This window comes from Pseudopipra pipra, chromosome 9 (genome assembly GCF_036250125.1).
Source record: "Pseudopipra pipra isolate bDixPip1 chromosome 9, bDixPip1.hap1, whole genome shotgun sequence".
NCBI classification, from domain to species: domain Eukaryota; kingdom Metazoa; phylum Chordata; class Aves; order Passeriformes; family Pipridae; genus Pseudopipra; species Pseudopipra pipra.
Window position 1 is genome coordinate 2,780,226 of NC_087557.1, and position 12,408 is coordinate 2,792,633.

A 12,408-nucleotide genomic window follows, 5' to 3' on the forward strand; every position below is an offset into this window, starting at 1 on the left:
TGACCCACAACTCCATTAGTGGCCAAGCATGCTCGTGACAAGGACTATCTTTTGTTCCCCAGATCCAGGGAATGACTTGGCAGAGGGGGCCTCTGTAGCAGTGGTTTCTAATTGATTGCTCGTTTGTCTTCAGCCCCAAGGCCCCAGTTAAGCACTTAAATATGTGCTTGAGGTTGCAGACATTAGTGCTGCTGATTTTGAGGTTTGGCACCAGCTTTACTGGCTGGACTGGGGCCCCATCTTCTTCTCTGCAGTTTGTTTTAGGCTGCTTGTTATTTAAATCTGCTGTTTCCTTGGCAGGGGGAGGAATCAGCCATGCTTGGAGTGAGTGGTTATGTGGAGTATCTGCGGGAGCAGGAGGTTTCCGAGCGCTGGTTCCGGTACAACCCGCGGCTCACGTGTATTTACTGCGCCAAATCCTTCAACCAGAAGGGCAGCCTGGACCGGCACATGCGGCTCCACATGGGCATCACCCCCTTTGTGTGCCGCATGTGTGGGAAGAAGTACACCCGCAAGGATCAACTGGAATATCACATCCGCAAGCACACGGGCAACAAGCCCTTCCACTGCCACGTCTGCGGCAAAAGCTTCCCTTTCCAGGCCATCCTCAACCAGCACTTTCGCAAGAACCACCCCGGCTGTTTGCCCCTGGAGGGGCCCCACAGCATCTCCCCCGAGACCACAGTCACGTCCCGGGGGCAGGCAGAGGAGGAGTCCCCTCCGCAGGAGGAGGCTGTGGCTATGGGGGAGACGGCACAGGGATCTGTGTCCACCACTGGGCCGGATTGAAACACGACTGCAGAGTCCGGGGAGAAAGGACCGTCTTCCCTTTCTTGGCTCTCCAGAGTCAGCACCAACCTGGCAGGCTGGTACTGTAATTAGTGCAATGCCACCACTGGACAGAAAGAAGCTCCCAAGATGTTGCCAAAATAGAAAAATCTCTTCTCTCTCTCTCTCTCTCTCTCTCTCTTACATACACACACCCACACACACACTGAGTGTTAAACGTTTTTCTCCCTCATTCCTCCTCTTCTTGGAGAAAAACAGAACAACTGTGTCAATCAACTTCTTATTCAGGGATCGACAGGATTTTAAATTTTTTTACTGTTCCGTAGTGACCTGGGACAAGCAGTCATTTGTATTTCTGGACGGCCCTGTGGCCCAGCAGCCAGGCCCCGCCGGCGGTGCCGGTGGCAGCCCCGCAGCCCCACAGAGCCATATCCGCTGGTCCCGCTCGAGGGGAGAGCAGGGGCAAGGGCCCATTGCCTTTCTCCCTTGCCCAGGTAGAAAACAAAAAGACTGTCCTGGTGGAGCCTGCCTTGTCCGAGTGTATTTATCCCTGTCTTATTTTTTGTGTGTTTCTTTACATTTTTGTTTAAGCTGTTACTTTAGGGCTTTTGGCCTTGCCTGTTCCAGGCACAAGGCCTCAGCACCCCTTGTTAAAGCAGGCACTGCTCCAAGGCAGTATTCCACAGGTCAGCGAGATGTGAAGGAAGCACTTGGGCTACTGAGAGTGGGATTTAGCAGTTGTGAAGTTCATGTGAGACGCTGATGCCTTGGGAGAAGGGCTGGAGGGGTCTTCCAGAGGAGGTTGTCTGCTGGTGCGACCGGAGAGCTCAGAGCTCTCCGATGTCCCGGCCAGAGCGCTGCCATGCTCCAGGGGTTGCCGAGGGTTAGGCACAGATTTTCTGGAGTGGCTGAATTCCGGAGTTAGAGGCTGGCTACCAAAGTCCTCCTTCACCCCTGCTCCCCCCTCGACACACACTTATCTTTTATAACAGCAATATGTGATACAGAAATACTGCAATGCTGTTGTCCCAGCCAAGCAATCATGGGTGGTTGCTTTTAAACCTGTTTCTACAAACTACTTTGATAACTTTTTTAATCAATGAAATGCAAAAAGAAAAGAAAATTCTACCTTATTTCCTTGTAGAAGTTCAGGAGACTTAAAAGTGAATGGTTCCTAGAGCAATCACAACTCTGTCCCCTTGCATGGACTTCAAGATTTTTGTATTCTGAGCAGCTCTGATGTTTAGAGCAAGTTTAGCAAACCTGGAGAGATGTGCCTGCGTGTGTATTGTAGGTGTTTGCACGGGCTTACGTGGTTCATAACCGGAACAGCATGGGACAGGTAGATAAGTGCAAATATTCTGACATCTTTTGAAGAAGTCTTTTAAAAAAAATATGCAATATTTTAAGAGTTTTCTCTGGTTCTGATGCCAAGTTGTTCATGACAGAGGGGGGAAATGAACGACAGGTTGCGTGGATCCGGTCTGGTGAAGGGAGTTCTCTTGAGGATGTAAGATAAAGGAAGGGTGAAGTTCTGATCCTTAAGGCAATGGGAGGAACAAAGAGACATTGGAAAACAAATACACTTCATCTTGCTTCAGCTAGAAAGCTGGGTGAGTGGTTGGAACAGGGGCTTGGTGGGCAGGAGACTGACCACGTGACAGCAAAGCTTGACCTGCAGTCAGACTGCACAATTTTGGGCACATGGAAACATCTCCAGCCTTTGCTTTCCCCACTTTCAAATTGGGACTCAGGATCATTTTCATGCCCCTTTAGAGGGAAGAATTTGGGGAAGGGTGATGTATTCTTGCCTCACTTTACAGATCATTTTTATAGGTGAGGGGTCTCACTGTTCCTCCCATCTCTCTCTCAAAAAGACGTGGCTCTAACGTGTTTTTGTGTGTGGGAAGGGCTTGGTGCCAGGATCATATGTAACAGGGAAGTGCTCCTAAGAGAGGAATCTTTGCAGGTGTCCTGAGCCAGGCACCTGCAAAGCACCATTTCATTGACCATTTCAAACAGGAAAGCTGATATTTCACCTCCGTTTTCCTTCTGTCCCTTCCTCCTCTCCTGTCAAGTGCATCGTCACATGGGGAGTGATTTGGCCACCCGAGGGACCAGCCCCGTCGGGTTTCCTGGTGAAGGTCAAGCAGGATGGTACCCAAACAGTGAGGTTGCAGTGGCAGAAGATGAGGTGAGAGGGTGGCCAAGGTAGGTTTCGTTGCAATCGAGGTGTGGGAAGGAGTGGAGATGTGCTGCTTTAGTCATAGCTTTTGAAGTTACCAAAAATGAAAAAAAAAAAGAGTTAAAGACTTTGAAATCCTATCCTGTTCACACTAGAGAGCATCAAAAGTTACTTTTAGTTGCTTAAAAGATTTTTAAGTGTTTTAAAATAGAAATTTTAAAAGAATACTACCAAACTATAAAAACATAAAATTATTTATATACATATATTATATATAAATATAGTGGGAAAGTTTCCCTGCTAAGCTTGCTGTGAAGAGAAGGGTGAAGGTGCAGTAACTGCTACACAAGCAACATTTTTCTGAGACAGATGGCAACCGTAGTGAAGAAGGGCTGACATAAAATGGTGACTGCCTTTATTTCCATGGCATAGCTGTGAGTTTCTTGAGCAGGTTTGTGTTTTACTGTATTGATACTGTGAATGGAGGAGCATCCGGACAGCCCAGGGTGCCAACGGTGTGCCCTGTTTGCTGATTCACTACTTTAATTGGCCTGGTGAAAACCATGAAATTGGTCCTTCATATCCTACTAGGCTGAAAAACAAAGCTTGTGAAAGGTTTTTATGTTTTTTTCCTCCTTTATGTTTGCTTTTGGTTTTGGTTTGGTTTTTTGTTTGTTGTTTTTTTTTTTAGTGCAGAGGTTGCCACTGTATAAATGATCATTTCTGATTGCATGCAAAAGAGCCAATTCTTGCCCAGGCCTCACTGAGGTGAAGTTTATAGCTTGTAGCTAGAGTCAGTATAAGGTATGGTAGTGGGAATCATTTTAATATTATTTCTGTACATTTAATGGATGTGTATGTATGTGTGGGAGTCATGGTGTCTCTAATACGTCTTGAACATTGCTGAAAGCAGTTCAGGCCTGTCCACACTGGACGGCGGAACCAGTTCCGAAGGAATCGTTATTGAACATTTCTTTCAGTGCTTGACCTTCTCGGTGCAGATAAGGGCAAGATTTGAGGAAAAAGGGGTTGGAGGTCATGTATGGTATGGAAAAACCTCGTGTGAATTTCCTGGCAGTGGTGCACCAAGAGGTGCTTTCCCAGCAGAATGCTGCTGTGTTCCGTTGCCTCTCCACTGGCACGGCTCTTCACAGTTGCACCGAAGCTGTGGAGAATCAGATGCCAACTCTTCAAGTGCGAATGCTTCTGTGATGGGTTGAGGCACAGCTTTGCATTCCCACGTCTAGCTGCAGCTTTTCCTGCCAAAACTGTGATTTCAACTGTGATTTAAGGAGGATGTGAAGAGAACTCTGTCATGTTTTAATACCTCTGTACATAACATTTCTGTCCGCTTCAGAGTTAGGGCTGACTAACCCATTTGTTTGCTTGCCTCAGGCAACAGGGAGAACACACTGGTTTCTCAGTTTGTTTTCTCGGAGAGGAAACACGTTTCTTAGTTCTTTGCTGCCAAGGAACTCACCTCCCAAATGTGAAGAGTTGTGGTTATCTCCTTAAGCCTGCAGCAAGCCCTGGTGCCAAGTCACAGCCAAGTGACGTGACGGTTGCCGTGGCTGTTCCTGCTGCTGCCAGGTTCCCTGTGAATAGCTGTGAAAATAACCAGAATTGTGTTATACTGTGCTGCTGCTTTGGGAAAAAGCTAAACCTCTTCCTCTCAGAAGGATGACCAATGGGAAACTGGGAAAGGGAAAAAGGAGAAGGTCTTTTTGCTCTCTTGCAATGGGAGTGCGTGGAAACAAATTGTTTTTTGTATTTCCAGCAGCTAGAGAGGGATGAATGAGAGGCTTTATGGAATGTGAATTTGTAACAGGAGGCTGAGAACATGCTTAGAGCCACTTGGTAAGATGCAGAGCTGTCAGCCCAGTGAGAGCCAGAGCAGCCAATGCAGATGGGCAGTTCCTGGCTTGTCGTCCCAGCACTGCCCACCATCAGGTCAGTCCTTGGACTTACCGACACCTTCTCCACAATGTTCTCAAGCTGTGACCTGTATAATTCAACTTTCAGAAGTTTGTGTGCCTGAAGAAGGGCAGGAGGAACAGAAAGCTGCTGTTCCCATTTGACAGCTATCCAGAGCTGGAATAGCACTGGGAACAAGCTGTGGCCTGGCTGAAAGGCATTGTGGGGCTGGCTCAGCAGGGAGGACACAGAGCCAGGAGTTCAGCCCTCTGTGGGATCAGAGTTGAAATAAATGGACAGGACAGCTCTCCCTGCTTTTCCTGCTCGGTGGCTGTTTCCGTTCCACATCTCTGCGGTGGGAACATCACTTAACATGCTCCTTTTAGCCAGTGATTCCAGGCCTGGTCTTGGAGCTGGGTCCTTCTGTGCCTTTGGGTGATTCAGCCCTAAGGAGGCCTTGGCAAGAGCAGAGTTGCAGCTTTTATTTGCTTCTGACTTCATCTCTCCTGCAGAACCCAAGGTATAAATAGGAAGACAACTGCAAAGGTTGGGGTGGAAGGTGGCTTGGGAGGTACACAGGGTCATGTTGAGGACCAACAAAAATAGCACTTAAAATGATGTAAACTTTATCAAACTCTCGTCTTTGATCTGTGACATGCCTGCCAATTTAGCTGTGCCAGCATCCAGGTGTTTCTGCAGATTAGTGACACCAAATGCTGTTCTTGCTCTGCTGGAAATATTTTGGGGATGGGAGTAGTCCCTGCTTGTGGCAAGGGGGTTGGACTAGATGACCTCTAAAGGTCCCTTCCAGCCCAAACCATTCAGTAAGTCAAGGAGCTGTAATTCAGGAGACTTTTGGGCTCTCAGTTTTCCCTGAAAGCTGAGCCTGTGGCCAAGACTGCAGTTGGAAGGTCTGGGATCTGCTGATGTAGCCGAGTCTTTACTCCTGCCATGAGATGAGAGTCATGCACAGAGCTCTGACATCTGCAGTGGAAGGGCCTAAAGAGGAGCTCAGCATCCTTAATTTGGTCATTGTCATTCAAGGGATATTTTAATATAAAATACATACATACACATATATGTACATTTATATATATATTTGTAACCAAATAAAAGCTAGATCTATGCAAACACTACTGGCTGCTGCTTGAAACTAAAGTCTACCTGAACATTTTGGAATAGAGTAGGCTTGGAGGAGACTTGCTGTGATTTGTTTGTTTTCCTTTTTTTAATGAAGTGCAGCAGACCAAAGTTTTGCTGCAGTTAGTCTTACTAGAAATTTAGGTTATTCCTAACCTGGAACTCGCTCAAGTGGGTTATAAAATTATCTGAAGAGTCTGACCATCTCTAAAATATTTCCATCTGCTGAAAGACTTTGGCTTGGCAAACACAGGGAAACACAGAGGCTGGGACTAGGAGATATTAAAGGTGACGATTGGGCTGATAGAAGTAGCATCAAGAAAGGACTTGGGAGCATTTTCTTTTGAATGTAGGATTGAGTTGACTTCTAGGAATCTTCCTACTTGGGAAAGCATCCATTGCTGAGGTGGAGGCAGAGATCAGAGCATCCTTGGGATGAATTCTGGTTTTGATGGAGATCTTCCTGCTGAATCTGATTGTTCCAGAGTTTAGTCTGCTGGGAGAAACTTCACGTGGTTTCTTTGTGTCAGATCCGATCTTTGCTTTTAGGATTAACTGCAATATATCTCTAACCTTCAGTGACCTTTGGCTTTTTATTCCTGGGACTGTAGAAAATTCAGGTTTCCCATAATATTATCCTCATCCCAACTGTGAACAAGTTACTACTGCTTCTTATAATTTATTGTCTTTCTGTTCCTGAACGCCTGTGTGATCCAGCTGGTTGCCAGCACCACCTTCCAGTGCTTCATTAGCTTTTATGCACAGGGAATTGTTGCAATGGATAAGTTGACCACGCTAGTTGGAAGAGTAGAAGCCTTTGGAGAATGACTTTTGCTTCCTCTAGCTGTCATTAGGGAGTGCACACACACATACTGTATATACATATATATATATACACATATATAAAGTGTTTCAGTATAAACTCATTTAGCGTTATTCTTATTTAATTTATATTTTAATCCAGTTGTAAACCAAAGTATTACAGCTTGTGGGAAGACGTGTCTCGGAAATAGGAGGAACCTTAGGAGGTTGGAGCTCTGAAAGGTTTTTGTTGATGAAAACATGGATATGAATAAGACTTAAGAACCTGTGCTGCTGAATCCTAGGGATTTGCAGCCTTGGAAGGATTTGAGACTTGCTGGGTAAAGTTGGATGGTGGAGCCTTCTGAAGGTGTTTTTCATGGTCCTTAATGGTTTTGTAGGAAAACAAGTATGTCCTGGCAAGACTAGAAATAAAAAGGGAGAAGGGAGAAAATCAGTGTGGTCTGGCACAACTGGGGGCTGGAGAGAAGCCACAAAACCAGTCACTGATGCATTTAGTGTCTAATTGAAAGTTTTAGAAAATGAGCCATTGCTATTTACTGATGTCTAGAGGTTGTTGGGGGTTGTTTTAGTAACTTCTGTGGAGGTGCATGCTCTGCTCTCACCAATGGGAAGAAATTATGGGTTCAATGATAAAATCATGCTGATTTTTCTGTGCCAAGGAGTAATTGCCTTCCCGAGGAATGAGCAAGCGCTAAGAACAAATTCAGCTCTAACAATCTCCCCACAGCCTTGGCAGCAGCTCTTGCTTCCTCTAGGGAGGAGGGAGACAGTTGAAATGAGAGGGTTCATCTGGTGTCAGCCCTGGGTTGGGTAGAATAGGTGAAACAGCAGCAAAGCATCACTGGGAAAAGAGGAGTGCATGTGTCTGGCACGCCCTGGATGTCATGGACAGGGAAATGCCAGGTTTGGAACCTGCTCGTGAGCAGGAGCATTCAGGAAACCCTGTGCAAAGATCCCTATCGTGGAGATGAGAGCTGAACAGCACCAGTGTTCTCCATCCTGGAGTGTGAATGGTAACAAAGGAAGGCAAGTCCCCAGGGGGGCAGAGTCCCCAGGGGGTTCCTTCCATCAGAAGGAACTGAAGGATGGGAGGTGCAGACTGGGAAGGGCAGTGCCAGACAGATTTCAAAGTGCCATTTTCTGAGTGTTGGGTTTTCTAGCATGTGTTGCAGACCGGAGTTTGCTTTTGTGTCATCCTTTACCTGTGTCACTGCTCCTGTTTAAACTCCGCAGAGAAGACAGAGCCAAACCCTTCTCAGAGGCACACGGTGCAAGGAGGAGTAGCAGTAGGTGGAAGTTTATACAAAGGAGCATAAGGTTAGGTATTACAAGGTATTTTTTTCACCATGAGAACAGCCAAACAGCATTGAATCAGGTTGTCCAGAGAGGCTGGGAAATCCCCATCCTGGGATAGTGCAGCCTCCAGGTTCCTGTTTCCATTAGACTACGCCAAGCTGTGTTTTTGTTACCTTCTTGGGTTTTTTTTAGTATTATAATGTACAAATGGGCAGCTTTAATGGGCTTCATAGTTCATATCAGTTAAGCTTTTGAAACATATTCAGGTATCTTTTAAATACTGCTGTGTAAGTTGTTTAATCTGACATATTCTGATTTATTATTTTACTGCAGTTACCTAAGGCAGTACTTAAAAAAAATCAGTGCATTAATTTTTTGCAGACTGTCAGCTGTGTTAAGCCTCCAGCTTAGTTTTTATTAATGTATTTAACCCCCTCTCCCTCAGATCTATGGTGAAATGCCTGCATTATTTTTATATTGCAGTGAGGCTTATTTATTAAAACCTTCCCACTACCTTTGAAGTCAGACCCAGTACCATTGGCTATGAAACTGTGAAACTAATGAGAAATGAAAAATGAAGCTGGATTAGTTAGTTTTATTGCTGGTCATAAAATACAGAAAGCAGCAGTATAAAGGATAAAATACAATTGGAATTAGTTACTCAAATCATAGAATCACAGAATGGTTTAGGTTGGAAGGGACCTTAAAGCTCATCTCGTTCCAACCCCCCTGCCATGGGCAGGGACACCTTCCACTAGAATTCCAAGAGAAATTACTGAGTCTGGGGTGGGGGAAAGAATCACAAAACTATGTCTGAGAAACAAATTTTAACCTGATGATGTCACTTCACTGGTTCTCTGTTTGGTCAAGTGTAAAAGCTGTTTCTTGAGACGAGGAGGTTCCCCGGGGTCCGCTCGTTCACCTATGTGTCTCGGGCATTGGTTTGATACGGGGGTTTGTCCTCCCTGGTATTATTTTCTGAGAGTTTACGTGTCTAAGGAAACTCTCTGGATTATTGTGAAGCTTTTCCTTAATCCTTCTTGCACGGTAACTGAACACAAGTCTTGGCTGCAAGAGGTGGGAGGCAGGCGGGAGGTGCCGTTCCGCAGTGGGCACCAAGGAGGGGGGCACAGTGCAGTTCTCCTGCTGGCAGATGGGATTTGGCAAGGGGAGTGAAGACCCAGCCCCACTGTGGCTGTGCCCAGCCCAGGGGTGTCTTTCAGTCGGCTGCACCCCTGCCAGGGTCAAGGTAAGGTTGGTTTGTGGGGGCTGTTTGCAGGGCAGCCTGGATCTCCTCTGCTGCAGACGCAGGCAGTGATGGTGTAGGTGGCCTGCAGGTACTTTTCTCACGTGTTAGAAGGTCTCCTAAGCCAGGGCTGTGTTGCTGAGGAAGCAGCCCAGGTGGAGTGTGGGTGAATTTGTCATACCCTTTGCTTCAGACTAACTGCCTGGGCTCCCCTGAGGCGCTGGCCTGGGTCGAAAGCTGACCTCAGGCAGCTTGCAGGGCTCCGTTGTCCCAGGGTGGGGACTGTGAGGGATATTGTGCAGGGAGGGGGGAGTGTTGTTGTCCCAATAACACATTTGTTCTGTGTCCCTGTCTGTAACATTGCTGACAGTCAGGACAGGCCAAGGGCTGCGAGAGCAATCCTTGGGGGCACAGCGGGGACTGTTTTGAATAAGCTCTTTTAGAAGCTGAGTTAGGAGGAGAACACGAAGCTGTGCATTCTTGCAGGAACGTACCCCTCACCTCGTGCCCCACGCTTGCAGGGAGGGTTAGGGAAGGATGAGGAGACTGGATCAGAGGGTTGTTAATGAAAATAGAAGCAAGATATTCAAAATACTGCTTTAGTCTGAAAAGGGAAGAGAACCAATGAAGTTTTCCCAGGCATATTCCTAGTGTGTTAAACACTACCTGGAGCTCTCACGAGCTGTGTCCCTGTTGTCCCCCAGAGCTCCCCTCCTTTCCCTGGTGTCACCTCACTTTCCCTGTACAACACTGTGAATATGATACCAGTAGCTCTTTGTAACGTTTCCATTAAAAGTGCCCGGAGCAGGAAATGCTGTCCTGCTGTGGGAGCACAGGCTGTGACCCCCCCAAACAGGGCACAGATGGTTGAGCCCTTCCCTGCGGAGCAGTGGGAGAGGATTGTAGGAGTTCACGAGGGAAGTGGCTTTGTATAGCAATTTGCTAATCAAATTTGATTTCGTAACAAACTAAACTGACAATCAATTCCTAAAATATAAAATCCTCTTAGAGGGAATAGTCAAGTGTATCTTCACCAGAAAGATTTAACTGGGATAACTTAATAAAGAGCACAGGATTTTTTCCTTTTTTTTCTTTTTTTTTTTAAGCAATCACTCCAGAAATGGAAGCAGCAGATTCACAGGACAATAACTACCTCTCTCTCTCAGAGTGCTGAGGTTACCACACTACACACTCGAGCAGCAAAGCTTTCACTTCAAAGAGATTTGTTTTCCTTACCTCTGTGTTTCAGAAATGCAGGTCTGCTCTGTAAAGTGACTCTATGAAAATGGCATCTGGCAGGAGCAGCAGGAACCCCTCGGAGTCCAGAGTCCCTCTCGGCCTCCAGTTCCTTGCAGTGACCTTTGCAGGTTGGCTCTGGGGGTGTGACAGTTCAGGAGGGCTTTGTCACCTCCCCGGGTGCTGCACAGCAGTGAACTGTCCCATGGGCTCGGCGTCCTGCACTGGGAAATTAGTCAGTGGTGGGAAAGGTGAGAGGAGAATCCATCTCCCTCTTGCCTCCAAGGGAGCAGGCAGCATTAAAAAAAAAGCAATAAGATAAAAATACAAACACTTTTATATGTCGTTCATTAGTCAGCAGATCTGACTTTGCAAATTTATATATATATATATATACACAAACACATGCAGAGAGCAGATCTCTTGTGTGAAAAGGTGCCATTTTTTTCTAACCAGAGTCCCTTTCCAAACTAGAACAGCACTTTAAATAGGTTCCTCTTTAAAAAAAAAAAAAAAATTAAAAAAAAAGAAAAACCTTTACTGCAGCAATGCACTTTAACTGGTCAGACGAGTACAGCTGTGGCTGGCCTGGGACACAGCTGGATGGGCAGGCGGCTCCTGGGCAGCCAGAGCCCGGGGGGAGCCAAGTTGCCAGACCCTGGGATGCCCCCGGCAGCCCAAAAGCCACGGCAGCTCTACCTCGGGAGTCCCGCGGGCTGGGGCAGCCCTGCAGGGATGGACCCGGCACCCCGGGGCAGCCCCGCCGGGCCGAGCACTGACAGGGCTGGGCCCCGGGGGGGCTTTGTCATCGGTCCAGAGAACCCACCCTTGCCTCTAAAGCAGATTTAAATCCCATTTTTAACAGGTCAGAAGTTGCACCCAGTTACAACCCAGCTGAGCTCAGCTGCACAGCAGAGCCAGAGGAAGTTGTTACTGGGGCTGTGGGGTTTTTCCATAACGTGGATATGGAGCCCTCGTCAGTTCAGTATTCTTTTTTTTTTTTTTTTTAAATGCAAGTTTGTGTCTCCCACATTGATTCTGCTCTGAGCTGGTTTGCAGAGTAACCCTTTGTAACAGAAACTGTGCTGTCGCCTTCAACTGTTGGCCTATAAATCAAACCTTTTAGGACAGGTGTCCTAACACTCAAGACTTACTTTCACAGTTAAGAAATTTCCTGCTGTACTAATTATTCTCTTTTTTTTTATTTTATTTTTGGTTGTAATCCTTATTTCGAAAAGAAAAAGTCAGTGTTCAGACTAGTCTGCAGTAGGTGGAAGAGTGAGCCTGCTGTGTGTAACTTGTGGATATCAGACTGTTCTTCAGTGATTTTTCCAAGCTGTTCCCAAGCTGGTCCTCCAGCATCACTTCCCTTTTCCTCTTCCAGCAGGTGTTGGCAGACCGTGGCCAATGGCAAACAGGGACAGCCAGAGCTGCTGGAGAGGAGTGGGCAGGAGTGGCAGAGGGGAACCAGAGTTGGGGAAGGGGGAAATAAAACCAAGGTAGAGGGACTGTACAATTGCATTGAAAGCAGTTTAGCAAAAAGCGCTCTCGTCGGACAGCTTTAAGAACAATGTGAATGAAAACTTAGCAACTTGGGTAGGAATCTTGGAAAATTCTATAAATGTATACTTGAAATTCTGTTTGTATTAAAAAAAATAAATTGCATTTTCTTCTTTCTTTTAACACTGTGTAAAAGAACATTATGCATGTGAGTGGTTTGAGAATTAAATGGTTTAATACTCAGATCCTTGTCTGTGTCGTAGAGCTGACCGGTGTG

General features: G+C 46.4%; 1 protein-coding gene across 4 annotated transcripts in view; it reads left to right on the forward strand.

Moving 5' to 3' along the window:
• Nucleotides 1-12,376, forward strand: part of ZBTB37 (zinc finger and BTB domain containing 37) — a 20,477-nt gene extending 8,101 nt beyond the window's left edge. For all 4 annotated transcript variants that reach the window (XM_064664113.1, XM_064664116.1, XM_064664115.1 and 1 more), the window contains one exon: nucleotides 301-12,376. In XM_064664113.1, coding sequence (XP_064520183.1) covers nucleotides 301-789 — 489 coding nt within the window. In that variant the 3' untranslated portion in view covers nucleotides 790-12,376. The remainder of the gene's footprint in view (nucleotides 1-300) is intronic.
• Nucleotides 12,377-12,408: the final 32 nt, after the last annotated feature.